The sequence below is a fragment of the Pezoporus wallicus genome, unplaced genomic scaffold, assembly GCF_028554395.1.
Source record: "Pezoporus wallicus isolate ANWC-B61680 ecotype Strahan unplaced genomic scaffold, APGP_CSIRO_Pwel_v1 contig_3489, whole genome shotgun sequence".
NCBI classification, from domain to species: Eukaryota; Metazoa; Chordata; class Aves; order Psittaciformes; family Psittacidae; genus Pezoporus; species Pezoporus wallicus.
In genome coordinates this window covers 468,040-482,550 of record NW_026635093.1, presented here as the reverse complement: position 1 = coordinate 482,550, position 14,511 = coordinate 468,040, and the positions used below count along the sequence as shown (strand labels likewise).

Genomic DNA, 14,511 nt, shown 5'->3' with positions numbered 1-14,511 from the left:
AACACACACAGAAGTTAAAGAACAAAAAATATGGATGCAAACTACTTACACTGGATCCTTTGGAACCTTTTGGACCTTGGGGACCCTATGGGCAAGAACATAGAGCTATAGTTGGAGTGTATGTCACACAATCGGGGAGTGTTTAGAACAGGAGGACTGGATGAAATTACTTACAGGTAAACCAGGAGGACCAGGGGGTCCAAGTGGACCTGCAGGGCCGGAAATTCCCTAAGACAGAGTAAGAGAGTAAGTACAGAACTGAAGTACTGGACTGGATTTAAAAATGCATATTTATGAAAGCATCCAACCCTGATGAGTTTTGATTTAGGCCATTTGCTAGAGTCCAAATAGCTTGTAAGTTTAAAATATTACCTGACAGTTTGAGTTGCCTGCAGGTGCTCTTACACTGCAGTACTTACAGTCACAACCATGTTCCCCTTTAGACTGACTTTGAAACCTCACTTTTTACATAGTGCCTGGAAACATGGATAACTAGGAGAAAGGAAGCTACTTCGGGTAGTGCAGTTAATAAACATGATGAGATTGGTGTTGCTAGTTTTATCTTATCCCTTAGGTGTATGTGATTACTTCTGAATCTTTTGAAGTATGATCTTGTTTTAAGCTAACTTCACAGTGTCTGTAGGAAAGTTTTAGCTTCTAGCAGGAGGCTCTGGTGTTACACGTTTATAGTAACTTTATGTCTCTCAAAAGAAATAGCTGAATATGTGCTTTTTGCTTGCACAGAACTTGAATGAAAGCACAAATATGTTTTACTCACTGCATCACCCTTGGCTCCAGGAGATCCCTGTGGGCCAGGAAGACCCCTATCACCCTTTTCACCCTGTTCTCCTGGAGGTCCAATCAGGCCTATCAAACCAGGATGTCCCTAAACAAGATAGAAGAAAATATAGTTAACACACAATATGTATAAAGTAAATGTGCTTTTCAAACACATGAATTAGAAATTTCAAATGTCATCACTGTTGCTAGTCAACGATTAACCTGGAAAAAAGTTATTCTGAAAGCATATTAGTTGGTTTTAGTTGGCCTTTTAGACTTAATTTGCAAGCTGCGACTGCTTATTCAGTGAAAGAGGTGCAACATACTCCTTACTGAAACCAATACAGAAATAACAATACCTGTGGGTACAAATTTCATAAATGTTACATTTAGATGCTATAAGCATATTATAGAGTTGCACAGTCATTTCCACATGCAATACGGCTGTATAAGCAGCTGCTGCAAGCACATAAACAAAACCTGAAATTCAGAAGATACTGATATCCTTTTCTCTATGCAGTTTTTTTCTGATATACAAGCAATCAACAAACTGTGCTATCCTGGCTGTCTCAACTCATTATTTCAAAAGAAGGTATTATAGCTGTTAAATATTTAGATTTTATTGTTTTAAAATAAAAATCTCAAGTACTTTTTATTGCTACTTACTTGTTTTTGTCAAATGAACAGCTCTCTTACATCACTGTCTTTGGGATTTTTATTGCAAGGAAGAATCACATGGTCAATAGATACACAGGAAGTAATCTTTTCCTTTCTATATAGCTCCAGGATACCAGATGTAGATTAAAACTTCACAATTACTATAAGACTATGTGAAGCTGAGTAGACACAGTAAGTTGTCTTGCTTTCTGATACAAAACCTCTACTGTTTCTTCTGCTAATTTTATAAAGCTTTTAGACTGGATAAAAATTACAAATGTACAAACAATGACTCCATTATACCTTCTCTCCTTTGGAACCTGGATCTCCTTTCAAGCCAGGCAGGCCAGGTGGACCCTAAATAAATCAAGGGAAGCAATGTTAAAGTAAGTTTAACATACTGCTCAGATCATGGTTGCTTGAAATACTACTGAAGGCAGTGTAAGTCAAAGTACAGAGTCATTCAGTGGTTAAAGTTTGTGATTAATAGCATGTAATTTAGGGCCCATGATAAAGCTGAATTTAAAAGTGTGATGATGCTGCTGTAGCATTTAGGTTGCTTTATAATTAGAAATCTATAGAGTTTTATGACTAGAAATCTATGAAGCAGAAGGTCAAGTGAATTCTCAGAGCACTGAAAGCATCCAGTGAAGCAAGTGACGTTAAAAAAATTCAAATACTCTTTTTTTATTACCCTAATTTTGCCTGTGGTTACATTACATGCTTTCAATTGTTACTTCCATTTTAATTGCCATACCTTATTTTAGTTGTTTATTTTAGCCCTTTCTTTCATATCATAGTAGACAGTAACCTTGTAATGTTTTAATGCTTATAAAAGGTGGAAGCAAGGACAGGTGGCCTTCAAAGAATGCAGGGATGTTGTCTGGGAAGCTAGGCACCAGGTTAGGAAAGCTAAGGCCCAGTTAGAATTAAACTTGGCTAGGGATGTTAAAGATAACAGGAAGGGATTCTATAGGCACATAGCAAATAAAAGACAGACTAGGGACAACGTAGGCCCCCTCCAGAAGCTATCAGGAAACTGGCTACCCTGGATAAAGGTGCTGACCACACCACCCACGTCCTGGAAGGCAGACACAGGGACTGTGATAATGAAGACCTCGGGCCCACTGTAGGAGAGGATCAGGTTCGAGACCATCTTAAGAACCTGAACGTACACAAGTCCACGGGACCTGATGAAATCCATCTGCGGGTCCTGAAGAAGCTGGCAAATGAAGTTGCTAAGCCACTGGCCATCATAATTGAGAAATCATGGCAGTCAGGTGAAGTTCCTGATGACTGGAAAAAGGGAAATGGAAAACCCCCATTTTCAAGAAGGGGAAAATGGATGACCCAGGGAACTACAGACCAGTCAGTCTCACCTCTGTGCCTGGCAAAATCTTGGAGCAGATTCTCCTCGAAGGTATTCTGAGGCACATGAAAAACAAGGTGCATGGTGACAGTCAGCATGGCTTCACTAAGGGGAAATCCTGCCTGACCAATTTGGTGGCCTTCTATGATGGAGCTACAGAACTGATGGACAGGGGTAGAGCAGTTGATGTCATCTACCTGGACTTCTGCAAAGCGTTCAACACTGTCCCACATGACATCCTTGTCTCTAAATTGGAGAGACATCAATTTGATGGATGGACCACTCGGTGGATAAAGAACTGGCTGGATGGCCGCATGCAAAGAGTTGTGGTCAATGGCTCAATGGCCAGCTGGAGACCAGTAACGAGTGGTGTCCCTCAGGGATTGGTGTTGGGACTGGTCTTGTTTAGCATCTTTGTCGCTGACATGGACAGTGGGATTGAGTGCGCCCTCAGCAAGTTTGCCGATGACACCAAGCTGTGTGGTTTGGTTGATAACACCGGAGGGCAGGAATGCCATCCAGAGGGACCTTGACATGCTTGTGAGGTGGGCTGATGGGGGCGTGGGGGGGGGGGGGGGGGAGGGGAAGAGAGCAAGCAGCTGCATGGTTCTGAGTTACCAGCTGGGCTTAAACTACACCACCTTACCTTACAGAGGTGTTAAACTGATAAACTTTTCACTGGTATCAGTTTACTTAAATGGTTCACATCATAAGAGCAGCTTACAATTTCTAATTCGTATTTACAAGCCATCCTTTCTATAGCACAGTAAAGGCATATGTTAGTTTATGAAACAGAGTAAGAAATTAATGCTTTTTATTCTCTGTCTTATCTGTAGTTGTCCCTCACCATTGCTCCATAGAGCTAGATTTCTGTGGACAAAAATGTGCTGGGACAGAAGACAGAGCTGTGAACAACAAGCCCTTCCATGTTTCTGAGATGGGTGTGGGGAGGGGACAAAGTAAACCACTCTTTTTTTTTTCAGGTGGATCCAATGTAAGCTGATGCTTATAGAATCTATTGGAAAACTCTGCTGCAGTCTTACTAGCTGGGAAACCACTGCAAAGGAGAAACATCCACACAGATAGGTCTTTTTTTGCACCTCCCTTGCAAAAACCACTGAATAACCTTGTTCTTATAACTTGACACAAGCTTATTTTCCCTGCCACTGTTTTTTTTTTTTTGTAGCTTTACTGGGTCATAAGAACAACCCACTGAAGATACTACTTTATCAGTTGTAAAAATCCGGATAGATGTCACAGAAAAAGTCTCTATATGAAGCTTGTTAAAATCACCTTGGCTTGCCTTTTTTTTTTTTACTATTTTAATCCTTACTTATCATTTTAGAAGAATTTTGAGGGATTTGAGAAATATTCTGAACTTCACAAGAATGGCAGTGCTGGTTTTCTGTAATTTGTACTGAATGAGGTGAAAAAATTCAGGCTATGCAGTGCACATGCAATCCCAGAAAAAGCATTCATTTCTCAGAGACTATGCATCTGGACACTGAACACTTCTGCCATCAGGTGTAGAGCTACTAGACACAGTCAGTATCTCATCGCTGCTAGCAGTGGATCTCTCCTGCTGGCAGTGGACACCTGAGAAGTTATGATATGGATAGCAATAATAAGTGACCTTTTCAACCAGGCACAGATTCAAAAGTGCTGTAACAGTTCATGTACAAAATATTATTCAGTGCATACCATTTCCATCTCTACTTCAGGTATCATTAGGTGCAAAAGCCTAGGCAAATACATAATTCATGAATGAAAAGTGGAATTTTTAAGCTTCTAGAATACAGAATCAGATATTTTCACCTGCAGTGTGTTGTGCTCTGCTGCAAATCTGCTTTCATATTCTTCTCCCTATAGCAATCTACTGTGGAGGGAGGAACGTGAAGGAGGGAGACCTAACCTCAGCAACTTCTGCATATAAACTCTATTTCCTTAAAATCCAAACTAAAGTTTAAGTTGCAGCAATGCATCTAAAAAAAGGTTCTTGCTGGGCTAACAAGACACTCTTGTTGAGCCTATGCATTTGGGAGTATACACTTCCTTAATACATTTAGCTTCAGACTTGAACTGAATATTTAAGCTCTCAAATGTTGGAAAAGAGATTCTTTGATGATGTATTAGGAGGCTTCTGGTAACTGATGTGTGGGAAAGGGATGATTATTAGTGCTGAGTAATTTGTTCTTTGGCTTTAGGTGTCAACACAGAATTGTAACAGAGGAGATCAGTTTTTAGTTCCCTGATTTCTCCCTCACGCATTTTATTGGGCACATCATTTAAAAACTATGGTGGTGATCCCATCATAAACTCTCTGTAAAAAAGCATTTGTATTACAGGCTTAGCACCGGAGTATACTTTTTCCTTGCAGCTTCTCATTCACTGTTCCCAACTTCTGATTTACAAGCAATATGTTGACCATGAGACTAGACAAAAATTAGAATGTTAAAATGAAGGACAACAAAGACCTACAGTGTAAAGTTTCCTTGGTACATTATTTCCTCATTTTTGTTTTCTAATGGACAGAGAAAAATGAAATTATACGTAGGTGCCATTGTCATATCATCTATAATTATTTACATAGAAGTGATTGATAGATACCCCTATCCACCAGATCACAGTCCATTGGGAAAAATCCTTCTAGTGAGTGGGGCATAAAACTATTTGTTCTGAAACTCTACTTAGAGGTTATGAACTTGCATGTTTTGAAAATGCAAATGGTTACCCAAATGCTTTCACCTGTGCAAGTGTTTCTGTCAATGAAAGAGAAGGCAATTGCTCATTTTCACATATGCACATGAAAGTGAACAACTGATTTAGAGTAAAAGTCTTGATTTATACAGCATCTCAGTTTAAATTCCTCATTTTTTCCACTTCCATTTTTATCTACTGGAAAATTCTGATATGAAAAATGCATAGCTGCTGTTCAGATCTTGAATTCTCACCAGGGAGGCAGGAATGCTCTTGGAGAGATTTTGACTTCAGGTTTATACCTTAAGCGCAAAAACTTTCAATATTAAGGCTACCTAAGGACCTGTATCATTTGTATCCTCTGAGTCTGTATAGGAAAAGGAACAGAGGATTCCCTTCACACTTCTTACTCAAAGACTTTCTCTTGCCCTTTAAAAGCCACATAATTTGTGACGTAGAGGTTAGCTCTTTATTGCCCTATTCTCCTGAAGTAATCTGATTGTATATTCTGGCCAAAATAACAGAGTACATTTTACTTAGTATGTGATATGTTTGCACTGCTTGCAAACTGTTAAATGCCTTAACGGTGTAACACTTGTTACTCTTCCATCAAACTGTAACAGTCTATATATTGTTTCAAGGATTTTTACTCCCAATGTGTCACTCAACTGTGACAGTTTCAGTGAATTTGGAAAGCAGCAGATGTACCATCTTTCCACTAGTTTATATAATTTAGATTTGAATTTCTGCACATAATACTGAATCAGAACAGCAGTGTTGTGCAATTTGTGCTCAGTATCATGTTTTCAGCTTGTTAGAAGAAAATGCACTAAAATAGCAAGTGTAAATAGAAGCAATGATATAACTTGATAGTATGTCATCTATGAGCTTCCCTTGCTTTTATTAAGACATAGCAGAACTTCGGCATGCCTTAGATGCACTAGAAACTGGGAGTTTGGTTCATTCAGACACTTTTGAAACACTGGTTCCTGGCACTGCCGCAGTGAACAACTGACATGATGCTACTGTTCATTTTTAGAAAACTAGCATGTTTTCTTCATTGGTAGAAGTTCCTTTTTGGCCCTAATTCTGACCTGATTTTTACTTCTCTAAGGAATAGATATGATCCAAACTTTTACCCTATAAATAATATTTTCCTAAACTAGCAGTTCCTAAAATCAATGGCTGTACAAAACTTGCAACTGCTAAGGAAACTCAAGGATTTAAAGTATGAAGCTTTGCTGACATGGGGACAGAAGTAGATTCTTCGATTGTAAGTTTCATTAATTTTAGTTTTCATTCTCTTCAGGGGATTTCAAGAATCTGGTTTTACCCTGCCTTATGAAGTTTTTATGGGCTCAACATCATTCAGCACAGCTGCCTACTGAAGTAGAGCAGTAAAATTCAAAGGCAGTTGTGCATTAGATTTTACCAGGACAGAATAGTGACTTTGTGCTAGGAACAGACTTGTACATTCATTTTTCTGTAAATGCTATATTTTAATGAAATGGTGCTTTTTCTGGTTTGGCACTGAAAGGAAGCATACTCACCAGAGGCCCAGGAGGGCCATCCTGACCTGGCGCCCCAGGTAGACCTTGTTCTCCCTAGAAAAAAACAAAGTTTGCTTTACCAGAGGGTATACAAGAAATGCGACATTTGTATTATTACTATATGCTCTGTTTACTTACCACAGGGCCAGGTATGCCCCGGAGACCCTCTGGGCCAGGTTTTCCTGCAGGTCCTTGTGGACCAACAGGGCCTGTTTTTCCAGGAGCCCCTTCTGCACCAGGTTCACCCTAGAAAGAACATAGCAACAGAGATCAGATAGGAAGAGCTGACTAATCTTGGCACTGCAGGGAGATACAAGCTGCAAAGTGAGAGTCAAGCTTCTTCACTCCTTTTTTTAGAAGCTATTCTAGAAACAGTGTTCCGTACAGAACAGGTTTTTGAACATTATTTTGATAGCTTCATATAAAGATGTGGTGCTGCCAGTAAAGCAGGCTCATCTTGCTTTTCTGCAGGCATGAGCTAAGTTGGGCCTGCACTGTGAGAGTCCACCATGTACTCCATTATGTACTGCTACTAATTCTGGAGTTAAATTTGGATTTTATCTTCCATTTTTGTCCATAATTTGTCCATTATTGTTTTGGTTAAGTTTCACATTCAGTGATGAGAAGGAATTTACTTTTCATTTATATACAGTGTACATTCAAATGCTCCCCAAAAAAATCTTGACTGTATTACCTTGGCACCTTTTTCGCCTTGTCTGCCTTCAGCACCAGTTGCTCCTGGAGGTCCCTGTAAAATATGGAGACAAAGCTTATAATCTCAGGTTTCTAAAATAGTGGAAAAAAATCTGAGAATGTGATTTCCACTGTATTAATCAGTAAATACTAACTAAAGAACATTAAATTTCTTTTTTCGGCATTTAATTCACAGGATAAAAATCCCAATCTGTCATATCAGCTGTTTTCCTCTTGATAAAACTTTCTGGATTTTTATAGAATAGCTAAAAGAATATACATCACCTAACACCTCCAATATGATTAAAAACAATAAATAGCTTGGAAAAATCAAAACAGGATATAAAAGGAAAAGAACAGTGCTAATTTACATACACAGCAACAGTTTTAAATTTGCTTTGCATTGGTTTCTACCTATTCATTGTGGGACAGAATGGCATTTAATTCTTTATTCTAAGTCAGGGATGGTCTTAGTAAGCATTTGATGATATCTGGACATCCAAAAATTGATACATGCCTTAATATTATCCAGTAAATATGGAAAAGGAAAAAAAATAATCATGAGTAGAGGTTGTAAGGAATGAAATGAAGACACTGACTACAAGTAGCTCTTCGTACCAGTTTCCCTGGTACCTTGGTACCTGGATACTGGTCTACAAAAGCTCTATTTGACTAAGAAGACACAACTTGGTACTGCAGGAGGATGTGGAGATGAGATAAGGTTCAGGTGAACGCCACAAAACAGGAGCTGCAGTCACATGGAAGTACTTCTAATACCTATTGCTGATGTCACACATCTTTCATTTTCTTAAGGTTTCAATGAAAAATAAAACTACATTTTTCTCCACAAAAACATTAAGGGGTTATTTTCAGGTCAGGAAATTAATATTCATAGCTTCAGTTATGAACAAAAGCACTATCTAGAATCTAATGTACTCTGCTGAAAATGGCTCTCTTATATAGTTTAGAAAAAGATGCAGTCAAGATAATAGACCAACTGTTTCCTAGGAGGTTAATTTCTAGCATGGGAAATATCTTTATTACTAGCAGCAATTTCTTGCCAACTAATGAGCAGCTTAAAGCAAAAGGAAAGTAAAGGGACTATGATCAAATACAAGGTGATCTTCTGAATCTATAAAACTTACTTCCTAAGACTCGGCTATTCATTAATGCTGCAAGCAGTTTGCTATGTAGAAATTTATTTACTGCTTTTTACTTCAAAACAAGAAGCAATAAAAAAAAAATGCAGGACCCTAAACTGCATTCTTAATTTTACAGATGAAACCTGTTTTTACAATCAAGCATGAACCTGTATGCTTTGCGAGTTCTGGGTTTTAGACTACAGTTTGACCTAAAAGCAATTTTTTATACTAGAGCTGAATTTAGCCTAAACTTTTTATAGCTTAATATATTCCATCATCCACTATTATTGGCACATATCTTGAGCAACTCGACCAGTTTTAATGTACTTCCTGGAAATATATATTCTTTTTATAACTATTTCCATAGAAGTATACTAAAATCATTCATTTGCGTCTGAAATAAAGCTTTCTCCAGGGTGGAACGGAACACCAGCAGCATTGCATGAACCTTCTGGCCAACAGAGACAGTTCATAGAATCACAGAATAGTTTGGGTTGGAAAAGACCTTAAAATCATCCAGTTCCAATGCCCCTGCCATGGGTAGGATGCCTCACACTAGACTACATCACCCAAGACTCCATCCAGCATGGCCTTGAACACTGCCAAGGGATGGAGCATTCACCTCTTCTTTGGGCAACCTGTGCCAGCACCTCACCACCCTCATAGTAAAGAACTTCCTTATATCTAACCTGAACTTCCCCTGTTTAAGTTTTAACCCATCACCCCCTGTCCTATCTCTGCAGTCCCTGATGAAGAGAAATTCAGGCTTTCCATCAAAGGTAATGCAAAATGATTTGAATTACCCATAGCGGACCTTGGCCATTTGTTTGGGTCTCAACAGGCTGTTTTCTTTGGTGTTTTTTAGAGCTGTTAAGTGGTAAAGGACTTAATTTCACCTCTTCAACATACAGAGAAACTAAAAAGCCGTGGGCAGTGTGGGCAAATTCCTCACTCTTTAAAACAGGAAGAATAATTCAAATTACTCCTGTTCCAGTAATAATCTCTGATGCATATACCCCTTTGCGTAGATTGCAATTAGTTGGGTGGATTGTAGTTTGCAGTGGTAACAAGAAAACTGATTAGCAGGTATATAAACAAACTCAGAAGCATTATAGAAACAGGACTTTTTTGTTGTTGTTGCATGAATTAGTTTACATGCCCACTGTATTTACTGCTGTCGTGGTTTAAACCCAGTCAGGTAATTCGTTCGCTCACTTCCCCCCCTTTCTTGCCCTCCCCCAGGCCCCACACTTGATAAACACTATCACAGCAAATACCGGCTCTACGTAAGTTACAACGGTCTGAAGCTGTGAGATCAAGAAGAACAACTCTGATACCCAATAAATCAGCATTGTGACGAATGACTATTAATCCAGTCAAATCTGTCGTTATCTCAACCCTTCGTGCCCCACGTTGGGCGCCAAAAAGAACTGTCGTGGTTTAAACCCAGTCAGGTAATTCGTTCGCTCACTTCCCCCCCTTTCTTGCCCTCCCCCTGCTCTCGGAGGGACGGAGAGGAGAATCAAAAGAATGCAACTCCCACGGGTTGAGATAAGAACAGTTTAGTAACTAAGGTATAACACAAATCACTACTGCTACCACCAATGATAATAATGATAAAGGAAATTACAAGGGAAGAGAATACAACACCTCAGCACCCACTGACCGATAACTCGCCCCCCAAGCCCGACCAAGCTCCGACCGATACCTCCTCCAACCCTGCAGTCTCCCAGCCCTTCCGGCTAACTCCCAGTTACATCCTGGGCATGACATGCTGTGGTATGGAATAGCTCTTTGGTCAGTTTGGGTCAGGTGTCCTGTCTCTGCTTCCTCCCAGCTTCCCCTCCTCCCTGGCAGAGCATGAGGCTCACAAAGTCCTTGGCCAAACCAAAACATCTCTATCAGCTCTGTTCCCGAGCCGAAAGTCAAAACACTGCACTGCACCAGCTACCAAGGAGGAGAAACATGACTGCTACTGCTGAACCCAGGACAACTGCATGAAAACTCCTTGTACTCAAGTTCCCATATGGATTATAATCTACCTAAGAAACCAAAAAGGGTTGAGTGCTGTAATTTGTATTTGAGAAACATGGTCTTTGCCTAATCTGGAAATGCAGCTGCAACGTGAATTAACAGGGCTAAAAACACTGTGATTGCTAAATTACAAATACAGTGAATCATGATTGCTAAACAAAGGGGGTGCAGTCATTATCAAACAGTGCCAGTGAAAAGCATCTCAATAAACTGCTCTTTCTAACAGGCTGTGATTGCTGGCATGGCACAGATGGTGCTTCTACACAGAAAGACTGCTAATTATTATTTATCTTACCTTCCTACACTTGAGCTGTTGGGAGTGTCTGGTAAATTTTAACTGACAAAAAAGATACCAATAACAATAATTTTAAACTGATGCAAGGCTCTCCACCCTCACTACCCCAGCTATCATGGTGATTTTTATGATCATTACACTTTAAATCTGGACCTGATATATTTTATGCAGAACTGAGAAGACAAAGGAACTCATACAGAAACAAATTTGTCCTCAGTTTTTGTTACATGAACCTACTGGGCATTTTTTGTTTGCTATACTATATTTCATCATTTAATTAAAATGATTTGTTGTTTATAGCTGTCTGTCATCTAAGACATGAAAAGGAAGTCAGGAAAAAACTCCAGGGGGCCTGCATAGATGAAGAAGAAGCTCCAGGACAAAGTCAAACACACAAGGAAACCTGCAGAGGGTGGAAGCAAGGACAGGTAGGTGGCCTGGAAGGAATACAGAAAATTATCTGAGCAGCCAGGCATCAGGTTAGGAAAGCTGAAGCTCTGACAGAATTAAATCTGGCCACGGATGTCAAGGGCAACAAGATAAGCTTCTATAGGTACATCGGTGATAAAAGGAAGACTAGGGAAAATGTGGGCCCTCTCTGGAAGGAAACAGGAGACCTGGCTACCTAGGATATGGAAAAAGCTGAGGTACTTGACAACTCTTCTGCCTCGGTCTTCACTGGCATGTACTCCAGTCACACCGACTAAGTCACAGGAGGCAAAGCTGGGACTGGGAGAATGAAGGACCACTCAGTGTAGGAGCTCAGGTTCAAGACCATTTAGTGAACCTGATGGTGCACGAGCCCATGGGACCTGATTAGATGCACCCATGGGTCCTGAGGGAACTGGCAGATGAAGTGGCTAAGCTGCTATCCATCATATTTGAGAAGTTGTGGCAGGCCAGGGAAGTTCTCACTGACTGGAAATGGAAAAATGTAACCCCCATTGTTAAGAAGGAAAGAAATGAACACTTGGGGAACCACAGACCAGTCGGTCTCACCTTGGTGCCTGGAAACTATGTTAAGGCACATGGACAGTAAAGGGCTGATTATTGACAGCCAACATAGCTTCACACATATGTTCTTTTACAGCAGGGAGACAGATGAAGTCAGGTCGACGGAGCGGTTTGCCTTAGTCGATGAGGAATGGGCTAGAGAACAGTTGAGCAATCTGGACATCCATAAATCCATGGGTCCAGACGGGATGCACCTGCGGGTGCTGAGGGACATGGCGGAAGTCATTGCTAGACCACTCTCCATCATCTTTACCGAGTCTTGGGAAACGGGAGAGGTGCCTGAGGACTGGAGGAAAGCAAATGTCACTCCAGTCTTCAAAAAGGGCAAGAAGGAGGACCCAGGTAACTATAGACCGGTCAGCCTCACCTCCATCCCTGGCAAAGTGATGGAACACCTTATCAATGGTGCCATCTTAAGGCATATCAAGGATAAGAGGGTTATGAGGGGCAGTCAACATGGCTTCACCAAGGGGAAATCACGCTTGACCAATCTCTTAGCCTTTTATGAGGAAATAACACGGTGGACGGATGATGGCAGAGCGGTGGATGTGGTCTACCTTGACTTCAGCAAAGCATTTGACACAGTCTCCCACAGCATCCTCACAGCTAAATTGAGGAAGTGTGGACTGGATGATCAGGTAGTGAGGTGGACTGTGAACTGGCTGAAGGAGAGAAGCCAGAGAGTTGTAGTCTATGGGGCTGAGTCTAGTTGGAGGCCTGTAACTAGTGGAGTGCCTCAAGGGTCAGTACTGGGACTGGTATTATTTAATATATTCATCAACGATTTAGATGAGGGAATTGAGTGTACTATCAGCAAGTTTGCTGATGACACTAAGCTGGGAGGAGTGGCTGACACGCCAGAAGGCTGTGCTGCCATCCAGCGAGACCTGGACAGGCTGGAGAGTTGGGCAGGGAATAACTTGATGAAATATAACAAGGGAAAGTGTAGAGTCCTGCATCTGGGCAGGAACAACCCCAGGTTCCAGTATAGGTTGGGGAACGACCTGTTAGAGAGCAGTGTAGGGGAGAGGGACCTGGGGGTCCTAGTGGACGACAGGATGACCATGAGCCAACACTGTGCCCTTGTGGCTAAGAAGGCCAATGGCATCCTGGGGTGTATTAGAAGGGCGGTGGTTAGTAGGTCGAGAGAGGTCCTCCTTCCCCTCTACTCTGCCCTGGTGAGACCGCATCTGGAATATTGTGTCCAGTTCTGGGCCCCTCAGTTCAAGAAGGACAGGGAGCTGCTGGAGAGAGTCCAGCACAGGGCAACAAAGATGATTAAGGGAGTGGAGCATCTCCCTTATGAGGAAAGACTGAGGGAGCTGGGTCTCTATAGTTTGGAGAAGAGGAGACTGAGGGGTGACCTTATAAGTGTCTATAAATATATAAAGGGGGAGTGTCACGAGGATGGAGCCAGGCTCTACTCAGTGGCAAAAAGTGATAGGACAAGGGGTAATGGGTACAAACTGGAACACAAGAAGTTCCACTTAAATTTGAGAAGAAACTTCTTCTCAGCGAGGGTGACGGAGCACTGGAACAGGCTGCCCAGGGAGGTTGTGGAGTCTCCTTCCCTGGAGACATTCAAAACCCGCCTGGACACATTCCTGTGTAACATTATCTAGGTGTTCCTGCTCCGGCAGGGGGACTGGACTAGATGATCTTTCGAGGTCCCTTCCAATCTCTAGCATATTGTGATATTGTGTGATACTGTGATACGGGAAAAGCAACTGACAGAGTCTACTTGGACCTAGTAAGTCCAAGCAGACATCGACTTGTGCAAAACATGTGACACTATCCCGCATGACATTCTTGCCTGGAGAGACATGGGATTTGACAGATGGATTACTCTGTGGATAGGGAATTGGCTGGATGATCACATTCAAAAGCTATGGTCAACAGCTCAATGCCAAGGTGGAGACTAGTAATAAGCGGCATTCCTCAGGGGTTGGTATTAGGACTGGCACTGTTTAACACTTTTGTCAGTGACATGGGACAGTGGGATTGGATGCACCCTTAGTGTACCCTCAGCAAGTTTGCTGATGATACCAAGCTGTATGGTTTGGCTGACATGCTGGAGGGAAGGGATGTGATCTAGATAAGGACCTTGACAGGCTTAAGAGGAGGGCCCATGTGACCTCATGAAGTTCAGTAATGCCAACTGCAAGGTCTTGCATGTGGGCTGGGACAATTCCAAGCACAAATACAGGCTGGGCAGAGACTAGATTGAGAGCAGCACTGAGGAGAAGGACTTGAGGGTGTTAGTTGTTGAGAAGCTCAACA

At 41.4% G+C, this 14,511-nt stretch overlaps 1 protein-coding gene and 2 long non-coding RNA genes across 17 annotated transcripts in view; 2 read left to right on the top strand and 1 right to left on the bottom strand.

Annotated features, from left to right (window-relative positions):
* COL11A1 (collagen type XI alpha 1 chain) overlaps positions 1-14,511 on the bottom strand; it is a 456,680-nt gene that overhangs the window by 7,481 nt on the left and 434,688 nt on the right. For all 12 annotated transcript variants that reach the window (XM_057401629.1, XM_057401639.1, XM_057401646.1 and 9 more), the window contains 7 exons: positions 7,748-7,801; positions 7,192-7,299; positions 7,054-7,107; positions 1,741-1,794; positions 779-886; positions 175-228; positions 50-85 (listed from right to left, as the gene is read on the bottom strand). In XM_057401629.1, the coding sequence (XP_057257612.1) occupies positions 50-85; positions 175-228; positions 779-886; positions 1,741-1,794; positions 7,054-7,107; positions 7,192-7,299; positions 7,748-7,801 (468 nt within the window). The remainder of the gene's footprint in view (positions 1-49; positions 86-174; positions 229-778; positions 887-1,740; positions 1,795-7,053; positions 7,108-7,191; positions 7,300-7,747; positions 7,802-14,511) is intronic.
* The window catches only part of LOC130595405 (uncharacterized), a 112,919-nt gene that overhangs the window by 65,923 nt on the left and 32,485 nt on the right, over positions 1-14,511 (top strand). The window lies entirely within an intron of this gene.
* On the top strand, positions 80-3,887 carry LOC130595424 (uncharacterized). Of its 2 annotated transcripts, XR_008971320.1 has the most exons (3): positions 80-246; positions 1,561-1,823; positions 3,790-3,887. It is a non-coding gene; the product is annotated as an uncharacterized LOC130595424 (long non-coding RNA). The 2 variants fall into 2 exon arrangements; XR_008971318.1 differs by lacking the exons at positions 1,561-1,823; positions 3,790-3,887 and adding an exon at positions 745-1,435.